This window comes from Gekko japonicus, unplaced genomic scaffold, assembly GCF_001447785.1.
Source record: "Gekko japonicus isolate JY-2015 unplaced genomic scaffold, Gekko_japonicus_V1.1 scaffold1533, whole genome shotgun sequence".
NCBI classification, from domain to species: Eukaryota; Metazoa; Chordata; class Lepidosauria; order Squamata; family Gekkonidae; genus Gekko; species Gekko japonicus.
Window position 1 is genome coordinate 352,181 of NW_015163649.1, and position 19,719 is coordinate 371,899.

Below are 19,719 nucleotides of genomic sequence, written 5' to 3' on the forward strand. Positions count from 1 at the left end.
TGGGTGAGCTCATTATTGGCTTAGATTTTTAGTCGGGGGGGGGGGGGCTAGGCAGGCCGCTGAACCTCCACACCACCTCCCAAGATTTCACTTGACAGCGCCTGCACTTTCAGGCCCAGAATCTTTGCGGTTCTAAGGACGACAAGCCTTGCACTTAAAAAAAAAATTAAAAGTGGAGATTTTTGCTAATGCAGAACAGCAGCAGACCAAAGCATCACGGCAACTTAGACCTTCCGGGGCTGACTCTATTATTATTATTTTTTTAAAGACTTTCTTCCACATTTTATTTTTAGAAAAGTCTTCCTTCCACATTTCACTTAATCGGAACCGTTCTGCCCTCTGCATTTCCTTCCACGCAGGCCTTCCCTGGCCCCTTTAGCAAAGATTCCTCTTGTCGCAGCCACACCAGATATCTGCATGCTTAAAACTTTTGTTCCTGTTGTGAAACACAGCCCTAACGTTGCTCGGTTCTCCACACACACACACACCCCAGGGCTGGATGCCTCTTTCTTGTAAGGAGATTGGATTTATCTTCCCTACCTGAAGGAGTCTCAGAGTGACTTACAATCTCCTTTCCCTTCCCCTCCCCACAACAGACACCCTGTGAGGTAGGCAGGGCAGAGAGAGCTCTCTCAAGAACTGCCCTTGAGAGAACAGCTCAGACAGAACTTCTGACTGACCCAAAGTCACCCCCAGCAGCTACACGTGGAGGAGGAGTGGGGGACTCAAACCCAGTTCTCCCAGATTAGAGTCCGCTCTCTACCTGAAACCCTGGAGAGCCACCGCCAATCTGTAGAAAGGAGAGAGTTGGCAAAGGGTCCATATCAGTGTTCCCTCTAAGCTGAGTTAGTGTGAGCTAGCTCACTGTTTTTTAGCCTCCGGCTCACACATTTTTGTCTTAGCTCAGGAAGGAGGGCTCCAGAGCAAACTAATTTATGCAGTAGCCAAATGGCTCGCTCACAACTTTAATGCCAGTGGCTCACAAAATAGAATTTTTGCTCACAAGACTCCACAGTTTAGAGGGAACATTGGTCCATATGCTCCTAAAGCACTTACACCAAACTGGCTCTTTGTGCTGTTGCAACTGGTGCTGCCGAAGCAACTTTTTAAAAAATCTGCACCGCCAATCAAATCCCCAACTGCCTATCAGCATCCTCACTGGGCAAAAGGCCCACCTGCCCTGCCCGCTTTCTAAAACACTTGGCGGGCACAAGCAAAGGTGTCGGCAGGTACTACGCTGGGGACTCCCAAGCTAGACCACCCTTCCAGAAAAGAAAAACACCTAAATCTTAAACCAAAAATCACCAGCAGATGAAAGACCACATCGACTACAAGCACCACATGTTTAGGTTCAGAGAAGAGGGGGGGGGACACCCGAATTGGGTCCTTGCCGTTGCCAAACTCTGGGGGGTCGCACCTCACCTTTTTCTTGGGGACCGGAGGTGGCTTGGGGGCCGCTTTGGGGGGGTGAATGATTCCGTTGGTTTGCTCCTCCCGCAGCGCCAGGATGGAAGACGAGTGTACCACGGTGAGGTGGGGCAGCAGCCCACGGTGCAGGCACTCGCAGATGTACTGGGGGAAGGAAGAAGAACCGAATTAATGAGAGCCCGGCAGCAGCTGCAGGCAAAGAGAGCGGAGCCGCTGACTCAGGAAGCAGGAGAGGAAGGGAAATGGGGAGAAGAAGGAGAAGGCGTCCCGATAGTTGCCTCGGAAGAACAATCTGGTAACAGCAGAAGAATCCCCAAAAAGCTCGACAAAGAGGTCGACCCCGGCATGCGGCCGCAGTGAAAAAGGCGAACTCCAGATGAGGAATGATTAGGAAAGGGACTCCAAATCAAACGGCCCATGCTGTAGCGCCCTTGTATAGAGCTCCGGCGCACCTGCGTTTGGAATGCTGGGTGCCGCTCTGTCCGCCGTATTTCAAAAAGGATAGCACAGAGCTGGGAAAAGGAGGGCAAGTCGCTGCTGGAGGAGGCGGTGATGGCCACAGGCACAGACAGCTTGTAAAGGTGATTAAAAAGATTCCTGGAGGAGAGGTCTGTCTGTGGTTACTAGCTCTGGTGACTAAAGGGAACCTCAGCATTCAGGGGCAGTCGACCTCTGAAACCCAGTGCCAGGAGGCAAAATCAGGGGAAGGCCTCGGGCTCTATGCCCTGTTTGTTGGCCCTCCAGAGGAACTGGTTGGCCACTGGGTGAGACAGGAGGCTGGACTAGATGGACCTTCGCTGGTCTGATCCAGTAGGGCTCTTCTGATGTTCTTATGAAGGCCTCGGCCTCTCGGCCCTGTTGTTGGCCCTCCCGAGGAACTGGTTGGCCACTGGGTGAGACAGGAGGCTGGACTAGATGGACCTTCGCTGGTCTGATCCAGTAGGGCTCTTCTGATGTTCTTATGAAGGCCTCGGCCTCTCGGCCCTGTTGTTGGCCCTCCCGAGGAACTGGTTGGCCACTGGGTGAGACAGGAGGCTGGACTAGATGGACCTTCGCTGGTCTGATCCAGTAGGGCTCTTCTGATGTTCTTATGAAGGCCTCGGCCTCTATGTCCTGTTGTTGGCCCTCCAGAGGTGCTGGTTGGCCAACTGTGTGAGACAGGATTCTGGACTAGATGGACCACTGATCCAGCAGGGCTCTTATGAGGTTCTTAACCAAGATGATGTGGATATTGGAGCACCTTTCTTATGATGCGAGGCAAGAGAATTTGGGACTTTTTAGTTTAGGAAACAAGACAGCTAAGGAAGGCATGACAGAGGTTTATAAAATTATATCAAGTTTCATTTATTGTCTTAGCCATTGGCCATAACAGCACAAAGTAAATCAAAATATAAAATTATATATGAATGAATGATTGCATCTTAATTTCGTTGTACTATGTACAATGACAATAAAGTATATTATTATAACATGGGGCAGAGAGAAAGGATGGAGGGAATTTTTTCTCTCCCTTTCCCGAAATACTAGAATTCTAGGGCACCCAACAAAGTTGCTGGGAAGTAGGTTCAGGACAGAAAAAAGGAAAAACTTCTTTGCCAATGACTGTGTCCTGACCTGGATAGCTCAGGCTAGCCTAATGCTGTCAGATCTCAGAAGTTCAGCCCTGGCAAGTATTGGGATGGGAGACCGCCAAGGAATACCAAGGTCATGACAAACAGGCTGGCAATGGCAAACTGCTTTTGAACGTCTCTTGAACTGAAAACCGGACAGGGTCGCCATAAGTCAGCTATGACCCGAGAGGATTTCCTACCTCCAATTAGATTGTGGAATTCACTGAAAACAGTTACGGCCACGAGCACAGATAGCTTTAAAAGGGGGTTAGACACAGAGAAGAGCCTCCACATTCAGAGGAAGTAAACCTGCGGATCCCAGTGCCAGGAGGCAACCGTGGCCCTCATGCCCTGTTTGGCTGCTGTGTGAAGCAGGATGTTGGACTAGACGGACTACTCATTGGATCCAGCAGGTTCTGCTTCTGTTCTGATGAGGTAAGCTGTTGTTTTCTTTTTAAACGCTCAGGTTTCTAGTCCTTTTGAAGAAAAGGCTGACAGATTCTAAGAAATAACTGGGAAAAAGAGACGCTCCGGCACTTCTCACCAGAGTGAGGCACCATGTCCCCAATCAAAACGAACCAACGATCCGTGCTGGCAAACCATGACTCATTCTGCAATCCAGAACTGAACAAACACGAACACACAGGAAGTTGCCTGACACAGAATCAGACCCTTGGTCCATCTTGTCTACGCAGACTGGTACGGGCTCTCCAGGGTCTCAGGCAGAGGTCTTTCCCATCACCCACTGCCTGGTCCTTTTAACTGGAGATGCCGGGGATCGAACCTGGGACCTTCTGCATGCCAAGCAGAGGCTCTGCCACTGAGCCACAGCCCCTCTTTACAGCTCTCCAGGTCTCAGGCAGAGGTCTTTCCCATCACCCACTGCCTGGTCCTTACAACTGGAGATGCCGGGGATTGAACCTGGGACCTTCTACATGCCAAGCAGATGCTCTACCACTGAGCCACGCTCCCCCCAGACCTCCCCAATCACAGCAGCTCTCATACCAGTCAATGGCTTCCCCCAATGCCACCATGGGAACTGTAGGCTGTCGAGCTTTCCGCCCGCGAGAAGCGCTGACGTTTCATATTCGACAGCCTGCCCCAACCCACCAATAGAATGCCATGAGAAAGAGAGAAACTCACCTGGAACTGATACAAGGGGTAGTGCCCATAGAGGTATTCGCATTTCCCGTTCACCTGCAGGGTGTAATCCTCGGGGCTTTCCACCCTTTGGTGGCGGAAGACAGTGGCTTGCTTCTTGATCGCGTAGCTGATGAGCGTCACGGGGAACTCCTGCAGGGAGATCTGAAAAGTGAAGCTCTCCTGCAACGCCAAGAGGAACACACCTCGAGTAAGAACTGGAATTTAAAGCACTCCGGACACGAAACATCCTGTTTCCTCTAATGACAATCTGACCCTGGGCCGGGCGGCAGGGGGACACACCCTAATTTTGGCAATACTTTTGGCAGGTCTACTCAGCAAACGTCTGTTAGCCTCCTACCTGCTTAACCGTCATGGCCTCCCCACAATGGCTTCTGGGAACTGTAATTTAGTGAAAGCGCTAGGAGTTCTCTATCAAGAGTCCTCAACACCCGCCTATATGCAATCCCTTATGTGCTGGAATATCCTTTTCCCCCCTGAGGGGAATTATTATTATTATTTATTTTTATTTTTTATTTAACTTTCGATTTCTAGACCGCTCACCCCCGAAGGGCTCTGAGCGGTTTACATAGTACAATTTTACACTTCTAACTAGGGCCACAGACAGTATTGGCGGGGGGGGGAATGCCTACCAGGCACCCTACCGGCTAGCTGTTCTGTTAATGAAGGGTCATTGTGGAGTGACAATTCTTTGAAATCCCGGACTTGCAATTGTTTATTTCCGTGGTCAGTACCCCTCTCTTAACTACTGACTCCAGAAATGTGAGATCAATAAGCCAGTTTGGTGTAGTGGGTAGGAGCGCAGACTCTAATCTGGGAGAACCAGGTTTGATCCCCCACTCCTCCACTTGCACCTGCTGGATGACCTTGGGCAAGCCATAGTTCTCGGAGCTGTTCTCTCAAGGGCAGTTCTCGGGAGAGCTCTCTCAGCCCCGCCTACCTCACAGGGTGTCTGTTATGGGGAGGGGAAGGGAAAGGAGATTGTAAGCCGCTCTGAGACTCCTTCGAGTAGTGAAGGGCGGGGTGTAAAGCCAATATCCTCTTCTTCTTTAGTTTCGTGATTGGGCTTAAAGGCATACTCTGTCTCTCTCAGAGAACTGAGTATGAACGCATACTGAAGCTGCCTTATACTGAATGAGACCCTTGGTCCATCAGTTGGCAACTCAGACTGGCAGCGGCTCTCCAAGGGCTCACATCACCTGTTCCCCCGTCCTTTTAACTGGAGATGTGGGGGGATGGAACCTGGGACCTTCTGCATGCCGAGCAGAGGCTCTGCCGCTGAGCACCTCAGGAGGGCTGCAACCCTGCACACCCTTTCTTAAAATCATGGGCAGTTTCCCTTCCACGGCGAAGTGCAAGGAAACTGTCCATAAAGCAGTTACGGGATAGATAGTCCCACCGAACACCCTTTCTGGAAGACAGAACTCTCTGAGTTCAGTAGGAGTTATTTCTCAGGAAGCGTGCGTAGGATCGTGCTGAATATTGTGGAATCACCTTGCTCAGTAAGAAGTGCCCAAAAATGCCATAATATGTTACGAGTTTAGGCAGAAATGCTTCCTCCTTTCTGCAGGCCTCACGCTCAGACTGTCCTCCCTGCATCGCAGGGCTTGTTTAGCGGTGGCCCCAAAGCTAAGGAAAGCACAGCTTCAGGAGATTTGCCTCTCGCTCTTTCTCCAACCATTTCCAAAGCAGCTGAAGGCATTTCTATTTACAAAGGGTCTTCAGGACTTATTTTTAAGCAGATCCTGAAGGCTAACCTCTTTACAACTCTGGCTGCTGTAATATTTTGTGCGGAAAGTGACTTATAAAATTTTAGCCGATGGATACATTTGTGTGCATAAGATCCTAGCCTTTCATCACACACCTCTGACTACTGAGAGCCAGTCCGGTGTCGTGGTTAGAGAGCTGGACAAGGATCTGGGAGAGCCGGGGGTTCGAATCTACACGCTGCCATGGAAGCTCACTGGGAGAGCCTGGACCAGTCACACACTTTCAGCCTACCTCATAGGGTTGTTGTGGGGGATAAGATGGAGGAGAGGAGAAGCCAGTCACTAAAGGCACAATCTAAACGGAGTTTTAAAACATTTAAAGGAAGTAAACACCAAACCCCTAAAAATCTGCACACAGTTATAATTTGTCGAGTTTTTAAAAGAAAGCTTGAGATGTTACCCCTCCAGATTCGAATCGGACGTTGATGAAAATGTTCTTGTTGGGACCCCGGTGGGGGCTGGTCCGGAGGCCGTTGGCCACGGGTTCCAGTTGCACCGGGAAGCAATACTCCATCCAAGCCTTCCAAGTCAGCTGCTGCCGCCGGGCTGCTCTCTCTTCACAGAACTGTTGCATTCGGGCACGGAAACTGTTCACTTCAGGGTCACACAGGGAGTCGAATTCGTGCAAACCTGAACAGGTAAGAACCGCAAGCCACGAGTCATGATTTTCTTTAAAATGGAGTTGAGCTTGGAGTTTGTGCGAAAATCTGCCCATCCACGCCACAGAGGCCCGAGTTCGAATCCCTAATCAGTCATGAAAGTCACTGGGTACTCTTGGGCCAGACTCTTTCAGTTCAGCCTATATCGCAGCATTGTAGGAACATAAAATGGGGAAAGAGAGAACCACGGACACCAACCTGATCTCCTTGGAGGATGAGATGGATGGAGAGGGAAACTTCAAATATTTTTACACCCCTCAGGGGTCATTTATAACCCCCCTATCCAAAGGAAGTCTAGACATCCACCGCATACCCCCACAACCTCTGAGTATAGAGCAAGGGTCACTAAAGGAGTGCGGGTGGTAGCTGTGCATTTCCTGCATTGTGCAGGGGGTGGGACTAGATGACCCTTGGGGTCCCTTCCAGCTCTATGTTTCCAAGTTCTCTTTGCTTCACCCTAATTCCATCGCGAAACAAGCAACTTAGACTGCTTAGCCCACCCTGCTCCACTTTGGTGTAATGGTTAGGAACGCAGACTCTAATCTGAAAAAACTGGGTTTGATTCCCCACTCCGTCACTTGCAGCTGCTGGTGTGACCCTGGGTCAGTCACAAGTTCTCTCAGAGCTGTTCTCTCAAGGGCAATTCCCGGGAAAGCTCTCTCAGCCCCACCTACCTCATAGGGTGTCTGTTGTGGGGAGGGGAAAGGAAAGGGATTGTAAACTGCTCTGAGACTCCTTCGGGTAGTGAAGGGCAGGGTGTAAATTAATACTTCCTCTAAGCTGTGGAGTCTTGTGAGCAAAAATTCCACTTTGTAAGCTACTGGCATTAAAGTTGTGAGCGAGCTATTTGGCTACTGCATAAATCAGTTTCTCTGGAGCAGTGTTCCCTCTAAGCTGAGTGAGTGTGAGCTAGCTCACAGTTTTTTAGCCTCCAGCTCACACGTTTTTTGCCTCCGCTCAGGAAGGAGGGCTCCAGAGCAAACTAATTTACGCAGCAGCCAAATCACTCGCTCACAACTTTCAGGCCAGCAGCTCACAAAGTAGCATTTTTGCTCACGAGACTCCACAGCTTAGAGGGAGCCTCGCTCTGGAGCCCTCCTTCCTGAGCGACAACAAAAACTTGTGAGCCGGAGGCTAAAAAACTGGGAGCTAGCTCACACTCACTCAGCTTAGAGGGAACCCTGGTGTCAAGCCAACCTCTTCTTCTCTCCCTATTAGCCACAGGGCTGAAGCACAAATGAGCGGGTAATGCCCACGAACGTTGCCACCTTCTGCGCAACGTGAGCAAGCCACGTACCGATGATCTCTCAGACCACCCAGAAAGCCGCTCTGCCCTCTATCGGATCCACAACCCAGCTGCCCACCCAGGCAAGAGGCGAGCGGGGCCCTCCGGCTCCCCACCCACCCGCTCCCTTCCCACAGCCACGGCTTCCAGCCCCTCCACGACCTCCTGCGGGGGGGCGCTCACCTTTGCCGATCAGCAGGCTGATCTGCGAGTTGATGAGCTTCTTGGCCCGGTCCCCTTCGCGAGCCACGAGCCGCAAGACCGGCAAGAAGGGGTGGACGTCGCAGAGGCGGCGTTGCTCGTCTTCCAGCTCCTGCTGCTCGGCCGTCTGGTTGATGCAGGTGAAGACGTAGGCCTCCGGGCCGCTGAGCATCTGGAAGAGGGGCTCGTACTGGGCATGGTGCCAGACGACCTGCCACAAACAAAGGCGGGATTGGTTGGTGCTCCCTTCTCTGGTCCGCCCCCTTCCCCCCGCATGGAACCTTTTGACCCTACACAGTCCGGGACTCACAGGCCTTAAGGCCTTTGTATGTCAGCTCTCCGGGCACCATCGTCCACAGGATCAGGGCCCACTTTCATTACCATCAACCCTTGTGACGCTCACCATCCCTCTCTCCTTGAACTACAATTCCCAGGGTTCCAACGGGATGTGGAAATGATGTTAGCTGCTATGAGCAGGGCCTTCACAGTTGTGGCCCTAAGAATGATGAAGGACCTCCTTCTAGAAGGAGGGAGGGAGGGAAAAACTTGGGGTTTGTTATTCTATTCTGGAAATTATTAAGCCGCCTTGAACCACGAGGAAAAGTGGGGTATAAATGTTCAGACGGACAAACAAACAGATAGAACTGAGAAATTATTCCTTTGGCCTGCATTCCAATAGGGCAGCTGCAAAATCCTCCTTTTCTCTGTTAGGCCGCTGGGTTTTAATTTAAATAAAAAACTATATATCAGCCCTGGAGTCCCCAATATGGCACCCACGGACACCTTTCTTGGTGCCGGCCAAATGTGAGGCTAGTGGCCACTGGAAATTGGACTGACTGCACAGATTTTTACAATGTCGTTTTGGAAGCAGCTGCTGCCACAACAGAAGGATCTTCAGAGTATGACTGAAGGTAAGCGGCAGCAACCATTTTTTTGGCTGGCTCCGCCTCCTGCCGCAGCCATTTTGTCGCTGTGCCCACCAGGCTGTGTCAGAATTCCAAAGGTGTCCACAGGTTCAAAAGGTTGGGGACTCCTGTATTAGTCTCCTCAAAGAGAGAGCGAGAAAGAGAGAATGTCCCCACCACCCCAAAAAAAAAATTAGGAGGAGGAAGAGGAAGGAGGAGAAGAAGAGATTAGATTTGGTTTGGTGTAGTGGTTAAGTGTGCGGACTCTAATCTGGGAGAACCGGGTTTGATTCCCCTCTCCTCCACTTGCACCTGGCTGTATAACCTTGGGCAAGCCATAGTTCTGATAAGAGCTGTTCTTGGTGTCCGCCGCTCTTAACCACTGCACCAAACTGGCAGATCCAAGTCAAAAATCCCACACTAGCATTTAAGCGGGTGGTCGGCTCAAGAGTTCGAATCAAATCCCTTTTCTATTTATTCACAACAGGCATCTTGTACTACAAAAATCAGAACCTGTGTCCTGGGGCGACTAGGCATGTATTTTTCCGGCCCCTGAGGCCAGCACAACCAACTCTGGGTAGGAAAATTAGTGGAGATTTTGAGGATGGAGCCTGAGAAGAGCAGGGATTGGGGCGGGACCCCAGCAACGTACAATGCCAATAGAGTCCACCCTCCAAAGCAGCCATTTTCTCTACGGGAACCGATCTTGGTAGCCTGGAGATGAGTTGTGATTCCACGAGATCTCCAGGCCCCACCTGGAAAGGTGGCAACCCAAGGCCAGCATCATCTCTCACCATCTGACACCATACCTATTTCTTTTTTTTCAACCGAGCGGCCAAATTTTGCAAATCCCAGCCAGGAGAGGGCAAAAGAGGGTACCTGCTTGATAACGCCCAGGCTCGCATTGCAGGAGACGGGGAGCCTCAGGTAGATGCCTGTGGGCAGGAGGAAGTCGACGTCGATGCTCCGGTTGGCTTCTTGGGACCAAAACTCAAGGGGGCAGTAAATGCCAGGGGGCATCCTGCCGGATTCTCAGCTACAGCCTGTGGGAAAGAACGAGGACAGAAAACAAGCTCGCCAGCGTCCCTCAAAGGGCCTGGATTTATTGGCTTTCTGTTTGTCTATAAACGGACCACCCCAGTCCAGAATCCCGTCATCGTTATTATCCCGAGAAACCTGTTTTTCACTTTTGAAGAAGTCCGTTTGCGGTCCTTAGGACAAAGTTTTGAAAACAAGAATAAGGCAGCTTGCTCGAAAGGTTCCCATAAACGAGGTCGCTGCTAGCCCCTGAAGGAACAGGCCCATAGCTCGGGGGTGGCTCCTGGACCCAGGCCGACTGGTGAATAAACAGATGGCGGCTGCAGCCGAAAGTGCCTTCTAGCAGCTATGCCTGGCTAGCCAGTTGAAGCCTTTCCTGGGCCGGAAAGATCTGGCCGCTGTGGTGTGCGCCCTGGTAACATCTAGATTAGACTACTGCAATGTTGTCCATGTGGGGCGGCCCTTGGTAAGTGCTCAGAAATTTCCGCAGGGATAGAATGCTGTGGTTAAGAGGCTGAACTGCAGGCTGTGGAAGGTCAGTAGTTCAGCAGTTCGAGACCCAAGTGCGCTGCATGACGGAGTGAGCTCCCGTCTCTAGTTCCAGCTCCTGCCAACCTAGCAGTTCGAAAGCAAGAAATTGCAAGTAGATAAATAGGTACCACTTCGGTGGGAAGGTAACAGCGTTCCATGCGCCTCGGCATTTAGTCATGCTAGCCACATGACCACGGAAATGTCTTCGGACAGTGCTGGCTCTTCGGCTTTGAAATGGAGATGGGCACCACAACCCTAGAGTCGGATTCGACTGGCTTTCGAGCAAGGGAACCTTTGCCTTAGAATGCTGCTGCCAGGATATTGACTGGAATGGGTCGTAGGAACCATCTCACTCCAGTCTTGGTCCCTCTTGTTTCTGAGCCCAATTCAAGGTGCTGATCTTGACCTTTGAGGTCCTGTACAGGACAGGACCAGCAGTTCCTACTCCCAAGAGAACTTACCCAACTGCTACGATCGCCTTCTAAGGCTCTGCTGGGCGGCAACTCAAGGGAGGGCCTCCCCAGTTGTGGCACCAGAATTATGGAACTCATCCGCCTCCTTCCATCACGGTTTTCAACCTGCAGGCGAATACTTCTTCTGTTTGGTCTGGCGTTCCCGCAGAGATCTCGATGACTCTCCCACCCTGTATTTCAACTGCTCTTTTTGTGTTTTTACAAACTTGTGGTAGTTTTGGTTTTAATAGCTTTTCTGGATGTGTTTTCATAATGATTTTTTTTTTCCTTTTTAACCGTTAGCTGCCTTGGTGGCCCTGATTAGAAGGGATATAAAGGTTGTCGATAAACAGTCAACCACCAACACTTCTTTATTCTTTCTGGGCATGGACGCGGCAGGGAAGAGTCGGCGGTTGCCTAGCAATCCCTGGATTCAGAACTTCTGCCTGCCCCCCCTTCCTCCCCAGAAGGAAGCCAATGGCCTCCATTTCGAAGGCCACAAACTGTAGCACAGTGGCAGAGCGGGTGCTTTATTCCACCTTGCAAATCTGCAGTGATTAATGTTTTAAAAAATCATAAAGGAGCTCAGATTGCCAGATCTGGGTTGGGGGACTCCTGGAGATTTGGGGGTGGAGCCTGGGGAGGACAGGGACCTCGGTGGGGCACAAGGCCATAGAGTCCCCCCTCCAAAGCGGCCATCTTCTCCAGGGGAACTGATCTCTATGGACTGGAGCTAGTGGGAGATATGGTGCCGCGGTGGCTCAGAGGTTAAGACGCTGAGCTGCAGACCGGAAGGTCGGTAGCTCGGCAGTTCAAGACCCAAGTGCCGCGTGACGGAGTGAGCTCCCGTCTCTGGCCCCGGCTCCTGCCAACCTAGCAGTTCGAAAGCAAAAAATCGCAAGTAGATAAATAGGTACCGCTTCGGTGGGAAGGTAACAGTGTTCCGTGTGCCTTGGCGTCTAGTCATGCCGGCCACATGAGCATGGAGAAGTCTTCAGACAGCGCTGGCTCTTCGGCTTGTAAACGGAGATGAGCACCGCAACCCTAGAGTCAGATTCAACTGGCTTTCGAGCAAGGGAAACCTGTACCTTTACCTTTTTAGTGGGAGATATCCAGGTCCCACCTGGGGGTTGGGTACTCTAAGCTAATCAGACTTCCATCTCTCCCTCCCTACCGAACAAACCTCTTGTGCCTTTCACAGCTATGTGGCAGAAATTCAACAGGTGGCGCTTGCTGACATCTCACCCTTCACGGCTCTCGTGCAGGGCCAGGCCCAAGAGCTGAGACCCCTCACACCCGGGCGTGTTTTTCTATTGTCCCGAAGCACAGCTCTTATCTGCTAGAGGCACCGCAGCATGACATTTCCCCGTGCGTGGCTAAGCGGAGGCAAAGATTCCCAGAAGTGCGAGCTGCACTGTTTATCTGTCAAAACCACCCTGGTATCTCTCCAAGCCCAGATGCAAAGACCACAAACCACCAAGCTGAGTTCATAGGAAGGAAGAGAAAGGAAGAGGAGGAGGATGAGCCGGGGGGCGGCAAAGGCGCCCGAGCTCGATGGCTGTTGCAACAGCCAGCTGCAAGCTGACACCAAAAAACCCCACTTGCAGGATGCACTTCACTCTGGAACAATTGCTTTGGAGCCAGAAAGCAGCGCACGCGCTGACCAGGGGACGGTTCCTAAACGTGCCAAGCCCAAATGTGCCAAGACTGAAGACTGAGCCCGAAACGTCCCAGCCTCTTCTAGCAGACTCAAAGAGAGAAGGCATCCTCTTTCTCACTTGACAGATTTCCTTTAGAGCTTGTCTTCTGCTTGCGTGGCTGCGGAACAGGCCAGCTAACGGACCTTCTGTTGAGCTAGGCCATAAACAGCTCTGGATATCGTCTGCGTTCGGCTTCTCTGGGAACTGCATCGTTAACAACAGAAATACTTCCCAGAAGCGTTTTATGACATTCATCAATTGCGTTCTTACGTATGCGCAACTATGATTGTTGGGGAGGGAAGGAAGCATGGTGTAGCCCAGCCTCATGGGATCTCGGAAGCTAAGCGGGGTCAGTACTTGGATGGGAGACCGCCAAATAGGACACAGAGGAAAGCAACGGCAAACCACCTCTGTGTCTCACCTGCCTTGACAGTCAGTTTGGTGTCGTGGTTAGGGGCGTGGACTCTAATCTGGGAGAACCGGGTTTGATTCCCCACTCCTCTACATGCAGCCAGCTGGGTGACCTCGGGTCAGTCGTAAGTTCTCTCAGAGCTGTTCTTTCAAGGGCAGTTCTCTCAGAGCTCTCTCAGCCCCACCTACCTCGCATGGGTGTCTGTTGTGGGGAGGGGGAGGGAAAGGAGTTTGTAAGCTGCTCTGAGACTCCTCCGGGTAGTGAAGGGCGGGGTATAAATCCAATCTCTTCTTCTCTCTTCTTCTTGAAAGCCCCTTGCTGGGGTTGCCATAAATTGGGTGTGAATTGATGGCACTTATGTATATACGATTTTCAGACTGGTTTGGTTATTTTGCACTTAACACCTAGTAGTAGTAGTATTATCGTATGGCACTGTGTGTAGTATAGCCAGGAGATCCTAAGATTGTCTGGCAGCTAAAAAATTCAAGCTCTTTAAGCAATATGCACCATTAGGTTGTGAGTGAGACTTGTTTGGTGTAGTGGTTAAGTACACGGACTCTAATCTGGGGGAACTGGGTTTGATTCCCCACTCCTCCACTTGCACCTGCTGGATGACCTTGGGCAAGCCACAGTTCTGGCACAGCTGTTCTTGAAAAAGAGCAGTTTCTGTCAGAGCTCTCTCAGCCCCACCTACCTCACAGGGTGTCTGTTGTGGGGAGGGGAGGGGAAGGGAAAGGCGTTTGTCCCTGAGACACCTTTGGGCGGGGTACAAATCCAATCTCTTCTTCTTTTTAAGGCAAGAGACATTTCAGAGGTGGTTTGCCATTGCCTGCCTCTACGTCATGACCCAGGTATTCCTTGGAGGTCGCCCTTCCAAACACTAGCCAAGGCCGACCGTGCTTAGCTTCTGAGATCTAAGGAGATCGAGCTGGACTGGGCTATCTAGGTCAAGGCAGAAACACCTAGTTTGCAACGCAATGGTTAACAGATGTCACAATACACTTATTTACTGTATCTGATTGGTTTCTGGCCTTTGTTTAATTGAAGGAGTTTCCTCATGGTTTATGGGAACCCCATGACTGGCATGGACTTAAGCTATGCTGTTCATTCACCCCAGGCCTTCCAGAGGGCCCAGGAAGCAAAGGTAAAGGTAAAGGTTCCCTTGCTCGAAAGCCAGTCGAATCCGACTCTAGGGTTGCGGTGCTCATCTCCGTTTCCAAGCCGAAGAGCCAGTGCTGTCCGAAGACGTTTCCGTGGTCATGTGGCCGGCATGACTAAGCACCAAGGCGCACGGAACGCTGTGACCTTCCCACCGAAGTGGTACCTATTTATCTACTTGCAATTTCTTGCTTTCGAACTGCTAGGTTGGCAGGAGCTGGAACTAGAGATGGGAGCTCACTCCGTCATGCGGCACCCGGGTCTCGAACTGCTGAACTACCGACCTCCCACAGCCTGCAGTTCGGCGTCTTAACCACTTGAGCCACCTTGTCCAAAACTCCCAATATACGTTCACCAACATATTCTCAGCACTACTCTCCTGTGCCAAAGAAATCTGAATTCAGTGACTTCTGTAGAACATGAATGGTATCACTCTGTCCTGTTGGTTTGTGTAATTTGTTCTGTCAGTTGCAAACTGAGAGAGACCCTGTGCATTTCAGCCCCGCTTCCTAATGCCAGGAATTTTGACTCAGTCCCTCCGTGACTTTGGCTTTTGTGATTTCAACAGGCACTGCCCCCAACAAAATCCAGGCGGGTGAAGTTTTTAAAAAATGACACTGCAATGGAAGGATCCACGTAGCCTCCAAAAGCATCCAAAGCCTTTCGATGATAAAAAGGGGGAAACGAATCCAGTGTCATGAGGAAGAATCGTGCTTGCCATGAATGCGGGAGACCGAGACAGAAAAGTTAGGAAGAATTTGAAATCCAAACTGGATCTTTCCAGCGACTGTGCTTTTCCGGGGCAGAGCTTGCAGCCTTTGGTCATCTGCCTGGACAACCCTAGCCCAGGAAGCAGACTCATTCTTGGTAAATCCCCATTTCCTAGCCCTTGCTTCTAAGTTGCCACTGCTAGAAAACAGCAGTGCTTCCCTTTGCAAGCACTGGGCATTTGTGTTTTGGTGGAGATGGAGGCTCACGCTAGCTAGCAGCATAGGAGCTATAGGTCAATGCCTGTGACATCGCTGCCAGAACCTGGGCCACTGTGGCATTTAGTGCTCCCTCCCCTGCATTTCTCCCCTACACACACACACACACACACACACTCTATCCTCCAGCACTTGAGCATGCAACCTTTGGGGGGTGGAAAGAATCTAGTCTCTTACCCCTCTCCCCTGAGCAGGACGCGCCCTTCCCCCAGCAAGAAGGTCTACCTGTCTCTCTCCATACATGGAGACAGTGATGCTGATCAATGCGCTATCATTGCGCTAGGAGTAGAAACATGAAGGCCCAGAAAAAAACTGGGAAAATTGGAGGGGGGGGCTTTTATTCCTGTTTTTTCCAAGGCGTTTTTTTTTATTGTTCCAATGGAAAAATTTGAAATTTTGTGGGGGGGAAACTCCTATGAACTATTTTCTCTTTTAGAACAAGCGGAATCATTTTAAGAAGAAGAAGAGGAAGAGAAAAAGAGATTGGATTTATACCCCGCCCTTCACTTGGAGTCTCAGAGCGGCTTACAAACTCCTTTCCCTTCCCCTCCCCACAATAGACACCCTGTGAGGTGGGTGGGGCTGAGAGCGCTCTGACACAAACGGCTCTTTTTCAAGGACAGCTGTGCCAGAGCTTGTGACTGACCCAAGGTCACATCAGCAGGTGCAAGTGGAGGAGTGGGGAATCAAACCTGGTTCCCCCAGATTAGAGTCCGCACACTTAACCACTACAACAAACTGGCTCTCTTAAGGTGGGCCTCTTTAAGGACAAGGTGGGCATGCCGTGGGCATATACCGCTCTTAAATCTGAGATGCATTTTTGCACTTGGAAGGGTAACCAATCTTCGTGAGGGGAGCGTGCAAGGCTTTCACTGCTTCTCAACGGTTGCGTGCCTTCTGTTGTCCTTCTGCCCAGATGTGGGTGACTTTTTCATCTCTCCCTCAAAGCACTCTGACATTTACACACAGACCCGGTAAAAAGTAGCCTATTGCACAACCTTGCAGGAGGGAATTAAAAAAAGATCAGACGGAGACGAAGCAGAAACTGCATCAACGCCTTAGAGAAAAACTCAAAAGTTACACTGAGAACTGAGCTGTCTCTAACCAGACTGCGGAAAATTAAGGTACACGTGCTAAGATAGCATACGGCGTGTCAGCCTGCAGTTTTCTCTCACTTATTGGGTATATTTGCAATTTTGCTTGTACGAAACTAAGGCTTTTTTCTCTCTCGTAAGCTCAAAAGGAGAATGGAATAAAATTGGTTAGGCCTGCATCGATGGGCGGCAATATTTGAAGTAATGTATTTCGTCCCAATCTCGTGATAGAACTCACAGAATAAAAGCACAGGCTTAATTGGCTCACCCAACCCAAATTTACAAGGGCAGAGACGGCTTACATATGGGATGTGAGCATATCTCCCCATAAGAGCAGAGGGGAGGGCGTTAAATCGTACTAAAGTAAAACTTCTTCAGCATCTCGAGAGTTCTAACAAGGAAAGATAACTGGACGGAGCAAAATTTTGGTTTTTATTCCCCACTACCAGAATGTGTGAAGCTCAGGCTCTGTCCATTCGGAGACCGGTGTCCCATAATCTCTGTTTAATAATCACTCTGGATTCTTGGAATCCAAGGTACAGGAGCACTGTACTGGAGAAGTCCAGTAGTGACAATTTATGTTCTCTTGTGGAAACCCAGCTTGAACCGAAACTATCTAGGAGGATTAAAGAAATTAACCCTGGGGGGAGAAATTTTTACCTTATGCCAAAAACATATGACATGAATTTCCAATGATACTAATCCAGCCTCAAGACAAGGCAAAGTGTTGGGAACACATCTTGGAACCCCAAATAAAGATCTTAAAAATTCTGAATGAATTGCTTCGAGTTTAGAGTAGTTTTTTTACAAGGATACCTGCGCACCATACATAAACTGGTGTACCGTCTTTGAGGTTTTTCCATACAGAAGGGGGAGCTTACATTCCTTATGCCCTGAAGGTTTTTCACGGCATAAGGAATGTAATCTCCCCCTTCTGTATGGAAAAACCTCAAAATTGCAAATCCTGATTTTTGGGCGGACTCCATAACCTGGGAAAGGTGAGCGCTAAGGCATTCATAACTTTCAAATACCATAAATATGTCACATATGACAACTGTACATGCTAATTAAATGATAAATTATGCATTTTTTGTTGTTCAATCAGTACGATTAATTCAGGTTTGACAGGACAGTAAGTATTACAAATATTTGAATTTCCCCAAAAAATTCTGTTCCCCCCCCCCCCAAAAAATGGGAAAAATATCTTTTTTCATGGCTTCAAAATCTCTGGAAATGTTAAATCTCTAGCTAGAAGACAGAATTCTGATCCATCGAACAAAGCACAGTGAAATTCTTAAAGTGTCCCATGGCACTGGCCAAAGCAAAGAGGGGCCATTGCTCAGTAGTAGAGCATCTGCTTGGCATGCAGAAGATCCCAGGTTCAATCCCCGGCATCTCCAGCAAAAAGGACCAGGCAGTAGGTGATGTGAAAGCCCTGTGCCTGAGACCTTGGAGAGCTGCTGCCAGTCAGAGTAGACAATACTGACCTTGATGGACTGATTCAGGATAAGGCAGGTTCATATCTTCACAGAATCTCACACGGCTGGCAACCAGGAACAAGCCTGATTCATGGCACAAGCGCAGCTAAAATACCTCCCCAGACAGCAGGAAAAGAAAGCAGGGACGTCTTTGCAAAGGTGGAGGGCTTGTGAGAGATGTTCAGAGAGTAAAGGATAACAGGAAGTGGGCAATTTATTCTAGCCAGCGATAACGAAGAAGCCGAGAGGCCGGCAGCCAGCCAAGTGTACGCATGTGTACAGTTATGCATAATTCAGAAGCAATAAAACCCCTTTCCTTTCACTCCGGCAACAACCTTCCGCAAACACAGCCCACACACCGCCTTAAGCTTTTCTGTGCAAAACCCGGGAGCAGGCTCTTGTCTGTAATGTCTTTCCTTTAAAACAAACACACAAAAAGTGAAGTTCTCGGGATTCCGGAACGATGCACCAGAATCCAGATCAGCTGCCGCGACCAAACCAAAGAGGAAGTGGCAGAAATCACCTGCCCGGCCCATTTAATTTTCACCCACCTCACAAGTAGAACAACGCGGATGTTCCAACGCATAGACTGGGACCCTAACTTTCATCTACGAAGGCAAAGTACTGAAGGCGGCTTGCGAGATCAACCTAATTAAAATAATTACAGCTACAGACAGAATCAATTTTAATGCACCATCAGAACCTGAAATCCAAAAACCACCCACAGGAGGGGAAGAAAGCAACCAGAAACAAAAGAAACCCTGTCATTAGTTTGGAAGCCTTTACGATCAGCAGCCGCGAACAAAAACAGCATGAAAACAACTTCAAGACAGAACAGAACATTCCACTGTCCGGAGGCTACTACTGAAAAGGCCCTGCCTCCACGCTCGCCAACCTCATTGCCATGAATGTAGACCTGGGCACCAATGGCCAATCTCCGAGCCCAGGCAGGATAAGGCGGGCAGATGTTCTCTATCAGACATACCTGGAGAAAGTGGAAAGTAATCACAGCCTCACAGCTCTTCAGAGGCTGCGCATTCAGCGCATGAGCACACAAAGACACAATCCAGATTTTCTGTGCAAAACACACAGAAAAAGCACACAAACACAATCCAGATTTCGCACCGCCACCACCACCACCACCTAGAGCACAGCTGTCCCCCCCACCCATCTCCAGGACATGGAAACAGGAATATATTCTCACTTGGGACTCCCCCCACTCCCCAAGCCCTTGCTGAGTTTATTTCAATGCACTGGAGTTTATTTCAATGCACTGAAACCGGGTTTTGTCTCCCAGAGAGCTGAGGGGGCTCAGTCCCATTTCCAACCTAGCCCCCCCCCTCCGGACCCCCTCGCCCGCCGGCATCTAAGCCTAACAGCATAACAGCATTCTGCACATGCCCAGAGACACCCCTGCCCTGATTACCTCTGTTCCCTTTCCGCTGGCACCCGGATTCCTCGAGAGCCGCTCTTCTCTCTTCCCTGGCCCTGAGCCCCCCAAGCGGAGGGCCTCGGGAAGCCCTCCTCCACCCCCGCCCCCCCAAAAAAGAAAGGAGCATGAAGGCGCAAGAGGGACCCGTGCGCCCCTGAGCAGCTGAGAAAAGCCAGCAGCACATGCAGGAAGGAGGAAGGCGAGACAAGCCGCGTGGATCCCCGGGGGGGAGGGAAGCAGCGCTGGCAAAGTGATGCTGGCAATTGCAAAGCGGCCCCCCCACCGACACAGCCCCCCATATGCAACCACCGACCTGACCAGCGCATCCCTCCTCCGGCAGCCGGGAGGCGACGAACTCTACGCTTCCTGCCGGCCGGGCCACTTTGCAAACGCTCCCTGCCTGGCCTGGCGCGGCCGAGC

At 50.4% G+C, this 19,719-nt stretch overlaps 1 protein-coding gene across 1 annotated transcript in view; it reads right to left on the minus strand.

The window, feature by feature from the left end:
- PIK3CD (phosphatidylinositol-4,5-bisphosphate 3-kinase catalytic subunit delta) overlaps positions 1–17,933 on the minus strand; it is a 57,294-nt gene extending 39,361 nt beyond the window's left edge. The window contains exons 1-6 of the mRNA XM_015407670.1: positions 17,877–17,933; positions 9,898–10,061; positions 8,096–8,324; positions 6,369–6,598; positions 4,182–4,361; positions 1,423–1,572 (exon numbers count right to left, since the gene is read on the minus strand). Of these exons, the coding sequence (XP_015263156.1) occupies positions 1,423–1,572; positions 4,182–4,361; positions 6,369–6,598; positions 8,096–8,324; positions 9,898–10,038 (930 nt within the window). The 5' untranslated portion in view covers positions 10,039–10,061; positions 17,877–17,933. The remainder of the gene's footprint in view (positions 1–1,422; positions 1,573–4,181; positions 4,362–6,368; positions 6,599–8,095; positions 8,325–9,897; positions 10,062–17,876) is intronic.
- Positions 17,934–19,719: the final 1,786 nt, after the last annotated feature.